The following is a 12,870-nucleotide window of genomic DNA, read 5'->3' as shown; positions in this document are numbered from 1 at the left end:
TCGTAGAGATATAAAGGTTGATTCCGATAGACCCTTACTGTGTAAAGCATTTCTGTTATTTATGTGTGATGTGGCCAAAAGATAAACCAGTGATTGGTGGCAGATTTTCTTTTTACTAGTTGAAAGGCGCCTGGAAACAAAAAAAAAAAAAATCATCTAGCTACCTAAGACCTATAGCACAATTTGCTACAACATTGATCTTTTTAATTAATAAAAAATATCAGAAATTTTATGTACTCCTTACAAATTAATTATATACTCTGAGGAATTTTTTTCCTTAAAACTCCCAGAAAAATATGAACAAGTTGAAAAGGCACTGATTTAATTTTCATTTGAGGACTTTCTCAATTTCATCTCTAAATTCAAGAAAAACTCTCCTGCATCAATTCCATCATACATCATCTTCAAGACTAATGCTACACGAGATATATTAAAACAATTATCTACATATAACTTTATGAAGAAATATTATATAATAGGAGTAAGTTTTACACTATTAGAATGCCATTCTTTGAAATCAGCTAAACACAGATCAAATTTAATTTGCAAATAACATTAAGGAAAAATTACATGAAAAGCAGGTTTCAGGATTTTTGAGCTTCAGGTCCTAAAATGCCATTAACAACAGCTCCAGCCACCAAAACTCCAACTAATTCAGCTCCAACCACCGCTCCAGCTTGCGCTAACCCACCAAAACTCACGCTACTCTCAATCTTCTCCTCAGTTGCTTCTATCCCCTTCTCAGCCGTCACCAATCCTTTCTCAGCCGCTTCAATTCCCTTGTCCGCCGCATCGAATCCTTCCTTCACTAATTCTTCAGCCTCCTCCTCTACTTTCTTAATCTTCTTTCTCAGCCCGAACAGCCCAATGTCCTCAGCCTTAGACGGCATTTCCAGCGCTTTCAGAACTGTTGTTGCCGTCACCAGAGATATCAACTGTCTCCGCCCTGGGAGAGCCATCGACGCCTGCTTGGTGGACGGAGTTGTGTTTGCATTTAACACACAACGGAATGGAGAAGTCCGGACTGTAAGTGAGGTAGTGATGGTAGCCATTGCTTTGCTCTCTCAGTTTCGCAAAGCTTCCTCTATACCACAATCAAGCGTGTGGTCTGATATTTTTTGAAACAGGAAATGTATAAATAAATATAAACTCGGACCAGAAAAGGATTATTTTAAAAAAATAAAAAAAAAATAAGGGTAAAAAACACAACTAAACTATAACTTTTTTTTGTGTTTCATATCTGAACTATCCGAAGTGAGCAAAACACACCTACATTATCACTATATAGTTAGCAAAACACACATGTACGCTAACCAGACTAAAATTTTGACTTCAATCACCTAAATGCGTGTGAAGCAAAATTTTATCAAAAAATTTCGTCCACCTGGCATATGAAACTGCTATATATTTGCTGACTCATTATTATTTTTATTTTTAAAAAATTTCCAATTAATTCTTTAAAACCCTAAGCTCTCCCCTTTCTTCTTCATCATTTCTCAACCATTTTTCTTCATTTCTTCTTCTCTTGTGCAGATTTTTTCATTTATTTCTTCTTCATTATCAACCTTCTTCTTCATTTTCTTCTTCTGTAAGGGCTAATAAGATTTTCTCCTCCTTTTTGTTTCCCTTCATCTTCTTGGGGGAAATTGGAGCTTAATGGGGGAAAGCAAGACACCAACCACGGCAGAGACGAGACTACTGTCGGAGAAGAAGAGAATCTCCGATGAGAATTTTACAAACAAAGGAAACCCATTAAATTTTTACAATGACCGTGTTCTCTAATTTTACCCAAATAAATTACCCCTTAACTTTTAACCTTTATTTATCCATGTGGAATTAACTTCTGCCACAGTGGAATTATTTATCCACGTGGCGCTATTTTTAAACCAAAAAAGAGAGTGCAGTACACACACCATCATATATAAGTTCAGGTGTGTTTTGCTAACTATATAGTGATAGTTTAGGTATGTTTAGCTCACTTTGATAGTTCGTATGAAACACAAAAAAAGGTAATAGTTTAGGTGTGTTTTTGACCTTATCTCAAAAAAAATTTCTTCTTTCTGTTTTAATACTAGATGGCTATGCCGTCTTTATGCCATCAACATTTTATTATAAAACATGTATCTATTGTGTTTGGATAATGATAATATATATATATATATATATATATATATATTATTGATAATAAATATACATAAGTTTGTACGTTTTATGGATATATATATATATATATATATATATATATATATATATATATATATATATATATATATATATTATGTTCAAAACACGATTAATATAACATTGTAGTTTGTGCTCCGTATCTAAAAGTTTATTATATTAGTGTTTGCTACGAATACAAAGTCAAAAAATTATTAATACTTTTTAAAAGAGAAGACTTATTTAAAAGGAAACCGTTTTCCTTTTTTTTAAAGAATAGAATATTTAAGATCAACGATACTTTCAATTTTAATTCGATTAATTTAAAGGTGTAAAATACTTATTATTTTTTATAAAATTTTGATTTGGATAATTCTAATTCAAATTATTAAATTAATTTTACATGTTTAAAATGAAACAAAGTAGAAATTAATTTTCTATTTAAACGAAGAAATACTATTTTTTAATTTTTATGAATATTCTCGGTTTTAGCTCATTTTACTTGTCATGTTGTCTTTTGCATGGTTTTTCAAGGAAACGTCAATTAGAATTATAATTTGACTAATTTACCTTATTCATTATTTAATCTCCATTTGATATTAATCTCTTTTCACATTTATTAAAGTAAGAATAAAAATAAAAAAGTAATTAAATTCTATCTTATTTTAAAAATAAATATTTAAGTATATTTATTTTAGTAAACATAACAAATAAATGTGCGAATAGCAAATACAACAATTAAATATCAAGACAGATCTCGCGCTAATATAAGAAAAGAAAAAGAAATCAGATGTATTTGGCTACTTAACCTTTTCAAGAAAAGCAATAATATTTATAATGTTTTTTCATTGATAATAATTTATTTGCATCCCACTAATGGGTTGATACGTGTGAATCCACTATTATTGACTCATGCGAATACTTTTAATTACATGAATATTTTTAATTTTTAATATATGGGGTGCACTTTTTTTTTTTTACATTGCTTGTTTTTGTAATATAGGGTCTACTCTTTTTTTTCATGAGTTTGGAGAGCGTGGGGTCCACTTTTTTTTTTATGAGTTTGGAGAGAATGGGGTCCACTTTTTTTCCTTTTTTTTTTAAATATTACTTGGTGTCAACCTTTTTTTTTTTTTTTTTAAGAATGACTGATCAATTTACTTAAGATGGGCAAATCAATGCTTCTATATAGTAGAAAAATAAATATAATCAAGATATTTCTATCTACTTTTTAGAAGAATGAATATAAAAAATAAAATGTCATTTTTTTGCCCTTAAATAAAAAAAGGTGGGACCGCAAAGGATTTTTTTTGCCCTTAAATAAAAAAGTGGAACCAAAGGACGGACGACGCTCTTGCTTATAAACCGGCTATTATATATAGTAGTATAGAAAAATAGAAATATAATAAAGTATTTCTATCTACTTTTGAGAAGAGTAAAATGTCATTTTTTTGCCCTTAAAAAAAAAAAAAGTGTGGGACCAATAAAGGATTTTTTTTGCCCTTAAATAAAAAAAAAAAAGGACGTGACGACGATCTCGCTTTACAAACCACTTTCTATATAAGTATAAGAAATGTATATATATATATATATATATCTATATACGTTCAAAACACGATTAATATAACATTATAAATAAGGTTATCAAAAACTTTATTATAAGTGTTTACTTACATAGTTAAAAATTTATTAATACTTTTCAAAAGAGAAGATTTATTTAAAAGGAAACTATTTTTCTCTTTTATAAAACAATAAAGAATATTTAAGATTTGATACATTAATTTTAATTCGATTAATTTAAAAGTGTAAAATATTCTATTGTTAATATATGTAGATTGGGCCTAAACAATACTTATTATTTTTTATCAAATTTTGATTTGGATAATTCTAATTCAAATTGTTATATTAATTTTACATGTTTAAAATGAAACAAAGTAGAAATTTGATTTTCTATTTTAAATGAAGAACTACTATTTTTTAATTTTTGATAAATATTTTTGGTTTATTTTACTTGTCATTTTCATTTTGTCAACCTTGCACGATTTTTTTTAAGGATACGCTAATTAGAATTATAATTTCACTAATTTACCTTATTAATTATTTGATCTCCATTTAATATTATTTTTTTTTCTTTTTATGACATTAATCTCTTTTCACATTTATTAGAGTAAGGAAAAAAATGAAAAGTAATTAAATTCCATCTTATTTTAAAATATAAGTATTTTAAATATAATTATTTTAGTAAACATAACAAATAAATAACGTAATAATAGCAAATACAATAAATATTTAGATTACATCTCGTTAATATAAAAAAAGAAAAAAATTGTATGGTTTACTTAACCTTTTGAAGAAAAAACAATAATATAGGGTTATATTTTTTGTCAATAATAATTTCATTTTTCACTAATGGGTTGATACGCATGTAGCAATGAATCCATCATTATTGATTTAATGAGATACTTTAGAAATTACATGAATATTGTTTGATTTTTTAATATGGGATGCACTTTTTTTTTTTTTTTTATATTGCTTGATTTGGTTAATATGGCGTCCACTGACATTGTTTGGTTTTTTAATATGGGATTCACTTTTTTTTTTTTGATATTGCTTGATTTTGTTAATATGGGGTCCATTTTTTTCCGTGAGTTTGGAGATGGTGGGTCCACTTTTTTTTTTTTTGTTTATTTTAATAATGTTATGTTTTTTTATATTTTTTTATTATTTTTTTGGACGACGGACGACGAAGCATGGGTCTAACCCATGCTTCTATATAGTTTTTAGAGTGTGATTGTAGGTGTGACATAAATTTTGGCATCTGAAAATTAAGACAAAAGAAAATTAAACCAGTTTATGATGCCGGATTTCGAGTAAATAATGAGAATAATGATCTTTGGAATGTCTTAAATTTAAAGAGAGTCTCTTCCCATTTTACTCTTCGAAATTAGTATAAGAGGTACTCCTATTTGAGTTGAACCTCTTAAAACTTTCTTAGTGTGGGTAGACTAATGAATAACGGGGAAAAGTAATTGATAATATGCACTTAAGTAAGCATTAAGTAGAATTGAATATTTATCTACTCAATATATACACGTATTATTAATACGTGACATTTATCTTTTACATGAACTTTGTTATTTAACTAGTGTTAACTATTACTATGTATGATCTTAATTTATCACTTATCGTGATAAAATTAACATAATTTGATACATGCATCATATCCGAATAACTCTTTTATGCCAAATTATTACCATGAAATTATATACTCCCTCCATTTATCTAATTTTGACTTGATACGGAATTTAAGAAAGTAAATAAGACTTTTGAATCCTGTCATTGTTAAATAAATATAGAATGTAGAATGTATCAAAATGCCCTTTAATCTTGTAGTCTCAAACATGTCATGTGGAAAGTTAGAATTGAAGAGTTGCGAAAAAGAAAGAGACATTTTTTTTAAAAGGATTAAAAAAGAAAGTAAGACAAACATTTTGAAACAAAGAGAGAGAGTAGCTCAACTTACCATCAAGAGCATACATGCTGATCCATTATTTGAGCATATTGTGGTAAAATTTCGAATTCCATAAATTAAATTTAAAGAGCAAATCAATTTAATTTGATTAAATTAAAAAAAAAATGATCAAATGGCAGTCCTAAGAAGAGTGCATACAAATTGGTAGGTTTCAGAGAAGTAAAAAAAAGCGCAGAAGACTGAGTTGATTTCATATATAATTACTCAAATTTTATTTTAGCGTGCCAAAATTATTAAATTATTTTTTATAACAAAGAACTTATTCAACTTTGTCTAAGTATTATGAAAGTCCCTAAATTATATTTTTCACCAAAAAGTCACTCAACTTTACTTAAGAATCATAAAAAGTCATTAGGAGGAATAAATATAACATTTTAGATGATATTTATTATTTAAACAAACTTGAATGATCTTTTAATAACAATTTTTTTTTTAATGACGTAATATGATTTTTTAGATAAAATACTCGGGAGTATTTTTTTCACTCGGGTCATTGACATAAAACCGACGTCGTTACTTCACAACATGAAATTTATAACGGGTTTTTGGGGGTTCAAAAGAGAGGGAAAACACGAGGGCTTATAAAATTTTCTAACCAAAAGATACGATGGCAGAGGAAGCAGCAAATTCAGAAATAACAAGCCCTCCTATGGCTGAGCAAAACCAGAACTCAGTGAATGCCGCAATTGAATCAGGGTTTCAAGGAGGAGGCACAGAATCAACTTGCAACAACATAGATAACAATAATAATGCTGAGAGTTCTGTGGTTACTTCTGATGGTGACCGTGAAAAATCCCTGGAGTTTGCTGATGAGTTAATAGTGAAAGGCTCTCAGGCAAGTAAAGATGGAGATTATGGAGAAGCCGTTGAATGTTATAGCCGTGCCCTCGAAATCCGGTTAGGGTTTCATTTCCTTAATTATTATTTTTTTGTATCAAGGATATTTAGCTGCCTGTTTGTTTTCTTTTGTTTGAAACTGTTTGATTAGATTTTTTCGAGTTAATTGTTGATGGAAATGTAAAATAGGAGATCGTTAGGTACGAGTGTTTAGGGTTTAATGTACTCCAGGTAAATGAGTTGTTCATCTTTCGAGTGATTTTTTTTGAGATTTCTTGTGATTTAGAGTAGTTGAGCAGAATATCGTGTTAATATGGGACTGATACACAGTACACACTCTTTAAGTGATTATCAGAGAAATGTTTTTGCATATACTTACTTTACTTATCTTATGAAATTCACTGTGAAAAAAAATTCTTTTTTGTGCTGTTCAAATTCTTTACATTTGGGAATGAGCTGTAAAATGAAGAACCACTGTGTATATGGTTGAAATTTACATGCTTTCCTGGACTCTGGGCTTTTGCAAGTACATTCTTCAATAGCCATCTAAAGGCATCATTAGCATTGGTTTCCAAGCTGTTCAGTTGATTAATTGAAATAGGACTTATTATCTGTCAGTCTCTGCACATTACGAACCTTCATTTTCTTTCTTTTGTCTCTTCTGGTGCAATTGCAGTGCTGCTGGTTTACTTGGATAGTTGGATTTAACATTCTTTGTTACATGAATGTGTGTATGAGGGAAAGATTTGAAGAGTTCTTTAAGTTGCCCTATAGCTCTTTTCATCATACAGCATGCATACCCTATAGCTCTTTTCATCATACAGCATGCATAGTTTTAGAGTTTCTCTCCCTATATATTAACTTTCTATGTAATTAAGCCATTTCTAGTAATTCTCTTTCACATGGACTTATTTTGCAAAATATTCAGGGTTGCACATTATGGTGAACTTGCTCCTGAATGTATCAATGCATACTATAAATATGGGTGTGCTTTGTTGTACAAAGCTCAGGAGGAGGCTGATCCTTTGGTTTCTTTGCCAAAAAAGGAGAGCGCGTCAGAACAGGATTCTAATAGAGATGGTTCTGTTAAAAGTGCTATTAGTTGTGAGTCTTCTATCTCAAGTACTGCTGAACCAGGCGGAAGCTCAAATGGAAAGGAAAAAGTGAAAGATGATGGTTAGATTCTTTTACATTATTTTCTCATTTGATTTCTTAATAATATTTCTCGTGCTTTCTATTAGCGACATCATTCATTCTCAAACCTTCATAAATGAATTGAAGAGTTTGCTAAGTAATTAACAAAATTAGCACAGATGCAGAAAGTGTCATTAAAATCTATTGTTTCATCGTATAGTAATGTGAAGCAAGGACTTTAGCATCTCATGGATGAAGCAATAAGCTTCATTGAAGACCATCATGAGGAACATAGTGATCACAAAAGAAAAGTTTATCACTTCATAGGTGAAGCAATTAGCTTCTTCGAAGTCCATCACTTTAGAAGTGAGGAACATAGTGATTACAAAAGTAAAGTCTATCACTTCATAGGTGAAGCAATAAGCTTCTTTGAAGACCATCACTTTAGAAGTGAGGAACATAGTGATCACAAAAGAAAAGTTTATCACTTCATAGGTGAAGCAATTAGCTTCTTCGAAGTCCATCACTTTAGAAGTGAGGAGCATAGTGATTACAAAAGAAAAGTCTATCACTTCATAGGTGAAGCAATTAGCATCTTCGAAGTCCATCACTTTAGAAGTGAGGAACATAGTGATTACCAAAGAAAAGTCTATCACTTCATAGGTGAAGCAATTAGCATCTTCGAAGTCCATCACTTTAGAAGTGAGGAAGAAAGTGATAAAAGGAAAAGTGAATCTCTGAGAGCTATAGCTATGTTAGTGAGCAGGTACTTCGCGGAATTAGTCGAGATGTGCGCAAGCTAGCCCGAGACCATGGTTATAGATTAAAAAAAAGTGAGGAGCAAACTGATCCAGCAAGAGCAGTTAATTTTGAATTTTACTTTAAAGGTTAAATAGAAGAGAGAGAGAAAGAAGGGAAAAGTATCCTGCTATTTCAGTAATAGTATAGTAGTATTGCTTCCATCAGCAGTTGGCATTCTCCTTGTCCGTTATCTTCTTCATTTATAGAGTTTGTAAAATCTCTCTTTTTACTGCTTCAATTTCCTTGTTTCTTTTTCTCAAACTAATGACCTTTCTTTCTTCGTCCAGTATTTGAGTTCTATTCTTCCATAACTTATCACTTTGAGCTTCTCTCTTTGACTCTCATATTGCATTCTAGAAGTAACTAATTGTGAATTGGATGGTGCATATTAATTCTTTTTTTTCCTCAACATTATTGAGTAACTGAAATTTGAAATCAATTATGCGAGCAAAGTTATGTTTCTGTCACCTTGTTTACATAATAGCTTAAAGATGTTTAATTTAGTTGGATTAATAGTGTCAATTGTACACTGGACATTGAAAGTAGCAATTGTAATGGCAATACAATGTTATATGCAATGTTACAAGTACTAAATTCATATATCCTTATAAAAAAAAAAAGGATTACTAGATTCATATATGTTTGGTAATATTGTAGGGATCTAGTAGCTCAGTTGGTTGACTACCTGAACTTTCACCTTATTGGTGAGGGTTCGAATCCCCACATTGTAATCCCCTACCCCCTATGTAATAAAAACAATTTTAAAAAAATAATATATGTTTGGTAATATTTATATTTTCTGTAAACGTGCACTTCATTCCGAAGAGGCAGGCTCTTAGCTTCTCATTTTGGTTAAAAGGCCCATGGCCCTGTTTCTTACTGCGTATTTTGCTTTAAAGACACAGGACACAAAGTCTCTTGCAATTTTTTTCTCTTTATCTTTTTGGGGATGTGGGGTGCGGAGAGGAAATTCAGTCTACCTGGTTGAATCACAGAAATCTCTGAATTGCAATAGAACCATATGCAATTGCCTTCGATGTTTGCCATTTTTAGTTTGTTACTGATTACTGCTGCGTCCTCTATATAGTAGTTTTGGGAAAGATGTATGTTAGAAATGTTTTCCTACTACTAGACATCAGTTATCTGCAAACTATTTGTTTCTGGCGTTCTAATTATAAGAAATGGGTATGTCCTATCGTTTTTGCTAGTCTTCTTCTGAGGATTATGTTAGTTAGGTTGTCAAAATATAACCTGGGAAATTCTGTAAAGATATCTTCTTTAGATATGATAATTCTTGTTACTGTTATGGGACAGCTGCAGAGGAAAAAGAGGATGAAGGAGATGAAGAAGAAAGTGATGATGAGGACCTGGCTGAAGGTGATGAGGATGAAACTGACCTGGATTTGGCCTGGAAACTGTTAGATGTTGCAAGGGCAATTGCTGAAAAGCACTCCGGTGACACAATGGAAAAAGTGGATGTATTATCAGCTTTGGCTGAGGTAGCCTTGGAAAGAGGTTTGTCCCTCCATTGAACAATACTTCCATTACCTTAATTAGAATAGTCTGGTCAGACTCCTTTTATGTTCTGTGTGGGAAGTTGAAATGTCCATTGGGCTATCAACCACCATTTGTCTTGTTGTCTAAAATATATACTGTCAACAGGACTTGTAATTATGTTATCATCTCAACTGGAAAACTCAGTTTATTTATTCCATTATTTTGTTTGTTTGAATTGCAATTCCATGCTGCAGACAGTTTCTCTAACTCAAACTGTAAAAGTCAACGGAGACAACAGTGGAAACTAGATATGAGAATGATTGTTAAAAGCATTAAAATGCGTGGCCTAGCAGTCAATGAAGTTGCAATAGATCATGGAGATCTGGGTGCAAATTCTGCCTAGGTAAAAATGATAGGTGAGTTCTTTCCTTCCATCTATGTTTTGGTGGACAGAGTTATCTGATACGTGTGCTGGTGGGAGGTAGCATGTATCCGGTGAATTAGTTGATGTGCAAGCAAGTTGGCCCAGAACCACCATTATCAAGAGAGTGAGAGATAGATAGAGAGCGGCTGTATTTTAATTCTTATGTACAAGTGCAAAGAGACAGGGTAATCCGACTACTCAGACTCATGAGTTATGAAATGGAGGTGAATTTTTCTGGGATGATTTATCAAGACCATAATCTAGTTATATACCAGCGAGTTATAGATGTTGTGGAACATGCTGCGCTGAGAGGTGTTTCTCCGTGGTGACTATGGGACTGAGGATGAGGGAGTGACCAGCAGATTAAGGAGTGTCAGTGGCAAATATTGGGGCGATCAAGGGTGGAAATGTGATGTTAGTCGCTTGACATAATTGTGGAACTCCATGCTGAGTCGAAGAGATAAGAGGGACATGACATGCTGCTCGGATCCTTCAAACTTGCCACCGCCCCTGTTTCTGATCCTCCAAAAATAGTGCAGATGGGTAACAAGTTTAGAGGATTCGGGCGACATCACATGACCATGAGTAACGAAGCCCCTTTTCCTCCTATTAAAATATAATTCAACAACTTGCTAGCATTGTTAGCTGGAATCTTGTATCTATGTTTTAGATGTTTACTTGCTACCTGTTTCGTGAATTGCTTTTGAAAATCCTAGCCGACTGGAGATGGATTAAATGCTTGAAAAAAACATGACCTAAACTGAACTGATCAAACCAAGTGCAAATGATTTGGGACATTGGGTTTACCTTTTCAACACTGCCAAAATGTTTATTTGTCTACTTCACATGCTATAGGATTTGTAAATTTTATTCTTTTCCTTTTGCAGAGGATGTTGAAACATCTCTTAGTGATTACCTGAAGGCATTATCCATTTTGGAACGCTTGGTTGAACCAGATAGTCGCCATATTGCTGAGCTGTATCCTTAATAAACATCTAACTTCCCTCAAATTAAGGGGATTTTTTTCTGTCCTACATTTAAGTATTAAGTTCTTTATCAGGTTTCTTTTAAGTGCCAACTTCTAGGTGTTGCTTCCTCTTCCTCGCCATGTGATCTTAACCGTATTACAGCAACTTTAGGATATGCTTATGTCTGGAAATTGGTTCCAAGCCTGAGGAAGCCATACCATACTGCCAAAAAGCTATTTCAACTTGCAAGTCGCGGCTACAGAGGCTCACTGATGAAATAAAGCTTTTGTCAGAATCAGCAGAAAAATCAACTACTCCTAATGTAGATCAGATCGCGAGACAGTCTTCCAGTGCATCACAGTCTGATTCTGTAACTACAAAAGAAGCTGAGGTTGAAACACTCACTGGTCTATCTACAGAATTGGAGAAGAAGGCAAGTATCACCAGTGGAGGTTTGATTAATGTCTTAGTTCTTTCTTCTTTTTTAATTGTGACTCTTCCACTTGCAGCTCGAAGATTTACAGCAGTGCATGTCAAATCCATCATCTATCCTCTCAGATATTCTGGGAATGGTTTCTGCAAAAGCAAGAAGTATGGAGAAAGCTGAAGCTTCTGTAGCTGTGAGCTCTTCACAGATGGGTGCTGCTACCAGTGGTAGTGGAAGTTTTGACTCTCCAACTGTTTCCACTGCCCACACAAATGGTGCATCTGCAGTTACTAATCTTGGTGTAGTTGGAAGAGGAGTCAAGAGGGTCCATCTAAACACAACTACAGAGTCTAGTCCAGCGAAAAAACCTGCATCCGAGCTGCCGTCAAATAATGGAGATGGCAGTGCCTCATAAGGGATGTATTGTTGCTGCTTCGATTAAGTAATCTTTAACATACAAATTTACCCTATTGTCAACACTACTGGTGATTTCCTTAGTTTGTTGCACTATGTTGGTTAGCTGGGAAGTCTGTTGTCACAGATATATGTCCTTTCCTTGATTACTTGTATGACTTAGTAACTATTCTGTATGTGTTGCTTAATTCTTCTGCATTATGTGTTTTAGATAATCTACTTAGACTCAGAAGTTGACCAGTTGTTTGAATGAGATGATAGCTCTGTTGGCAAACTAGTAACTGAACTAGTAATTACTGTCTAGACTAATTATTGTGTTGATTAACCGTCATGGCAACTATCGAGTCTCTTATTCACTTGGTTTTGAAATTAATGCTCGTTCACCTATCTTTAATTTCGGCTTCCAGTAAACTTATGGTTATCAGTGAATAATAATTTGTTCTTTCTACATATCATCTAACAGGCGTATACGCTTGAAATTAAGATGACCTTTTCTGAGGCTTTGTTTGTTGTTCATAAATTTCTTACCTGTTAAAAGAGCTTTGACAATAATACATGTACTGCCCATGTTTTCTTGGAAACCGAAGTTTGAATTCAGCAGAGGTGACATTAGGTAAAGCGTTGCCTATGGCTTCGTGGAGTTACCTAGTTATTGTGTTGGGAGGAAGCGCTAGGT

General features: G+C 32.6%; 2 protein-coding genes across 3 annotated transcripts; one reads left to right on the top strand and one right to left on the bottom strand.

Moving 5' to 3' along the window:
• Positions 1–439: 439 nt before the first annotated feature.
• On the bottom strand, positions 440–1,126 carry LOC132046924 (uncharacterized). Its single transcript, XM_059437765.1, has one exon. It carries the CDS (start codon positions 1,050–1,052, stop codon positions 585–587), a length of 468 nt encoding a protein of 155 aa, XP_059293748.1. The 5' UTR covers positions 1,053–1,126; the 3' UTR covers positions 440–584.
• Positions 1,127–6,235: 5,109 nt separating this feature from the next.
• Positions 6,236–12,390, top strand: LOC132046922 (NASP-related protein sim3). 2 transcript variants are annotated; one of them, XM_059437762.1, is made up of 6 exons: positions 6,236–6,589; positions 7,458–7,705; positions 9,785–9,979; positions 11,273–11,363; positions 11,516–11,786; positions 11,863–12,390. In XM_059437762.1, the coding sequence occupies exons 1-6, from the start codon at positions 6,300–6,302 to the stop codon at positions 12,193–12,195; spliced, it is 1,428 nt and encodes a 475-aa protein (XP_059293745.1). In that variant the 5' UTR covers positions 6,236–6,299; the 3' UTR covers positions 12,196–12,390. The 2 variants fall into 2 exon arrangements, with proteins under 2 accessions (XP_059293745.1, XP_059293744.1); XM_059437761.1 differs by having other exon boundaries at positions 6,238–6,589; positions 9,779–9,979.
• Positions 12,391–12,870: the final 480 nt, after the last annotated feature.

The sequence above is a fragment of the Lycium ferocissimum genome, chromosome 2, assembly GCF_029784015.1.
Source record: "Lycium ferocissimum isolate CSIRO_LF1 chromosome 2, AGI_CSIRO_Lferr_CH_V1, whole genome shotgun sequence".
In the NCBI taxonomy this organism is placed as follows: Eukaryota; Viridiplantae; Streptophyta; class Magnoliopsida; order Solanales; family Solanaceae; genus Lycium; species Lycium ferocissimum.
The sequence above is the reverse complement of the archived record's forward strand: the minus strand, read 5'-3'. Positions and strand labels throughout refer to the sequence as shown.

Coding starts and splice junctions, on each gene's coding strand:
- LOC132046924 (XM_059437765.1), bottom strand. CDS start 1,052: ATGGCTACCATCACTACCTCACTTACAGTCCGGACTTCTCCATTCCGT.
- LOC132046922 (XM_059437761.1), top strand. CDS start 6,300: ATGGCAGAGGAAGCAGCAAATTCAGAAATAACAAGCCCTCCTATGGCT. Junction 7,706..9,778: donor GGAAAAAGTGAAAGATGATG/GTTAGATTCTTT, acceptor GTTATGGGACAG/CTGCAGAGGAAAAAGAGGAT. Junction 11,364..11,515: donor AGTCGCCATATTGCTGAGCT/GTATCCTTAATA, acceptor ACCGTATTACAG/CAACTTTAGGATATGCTTAT.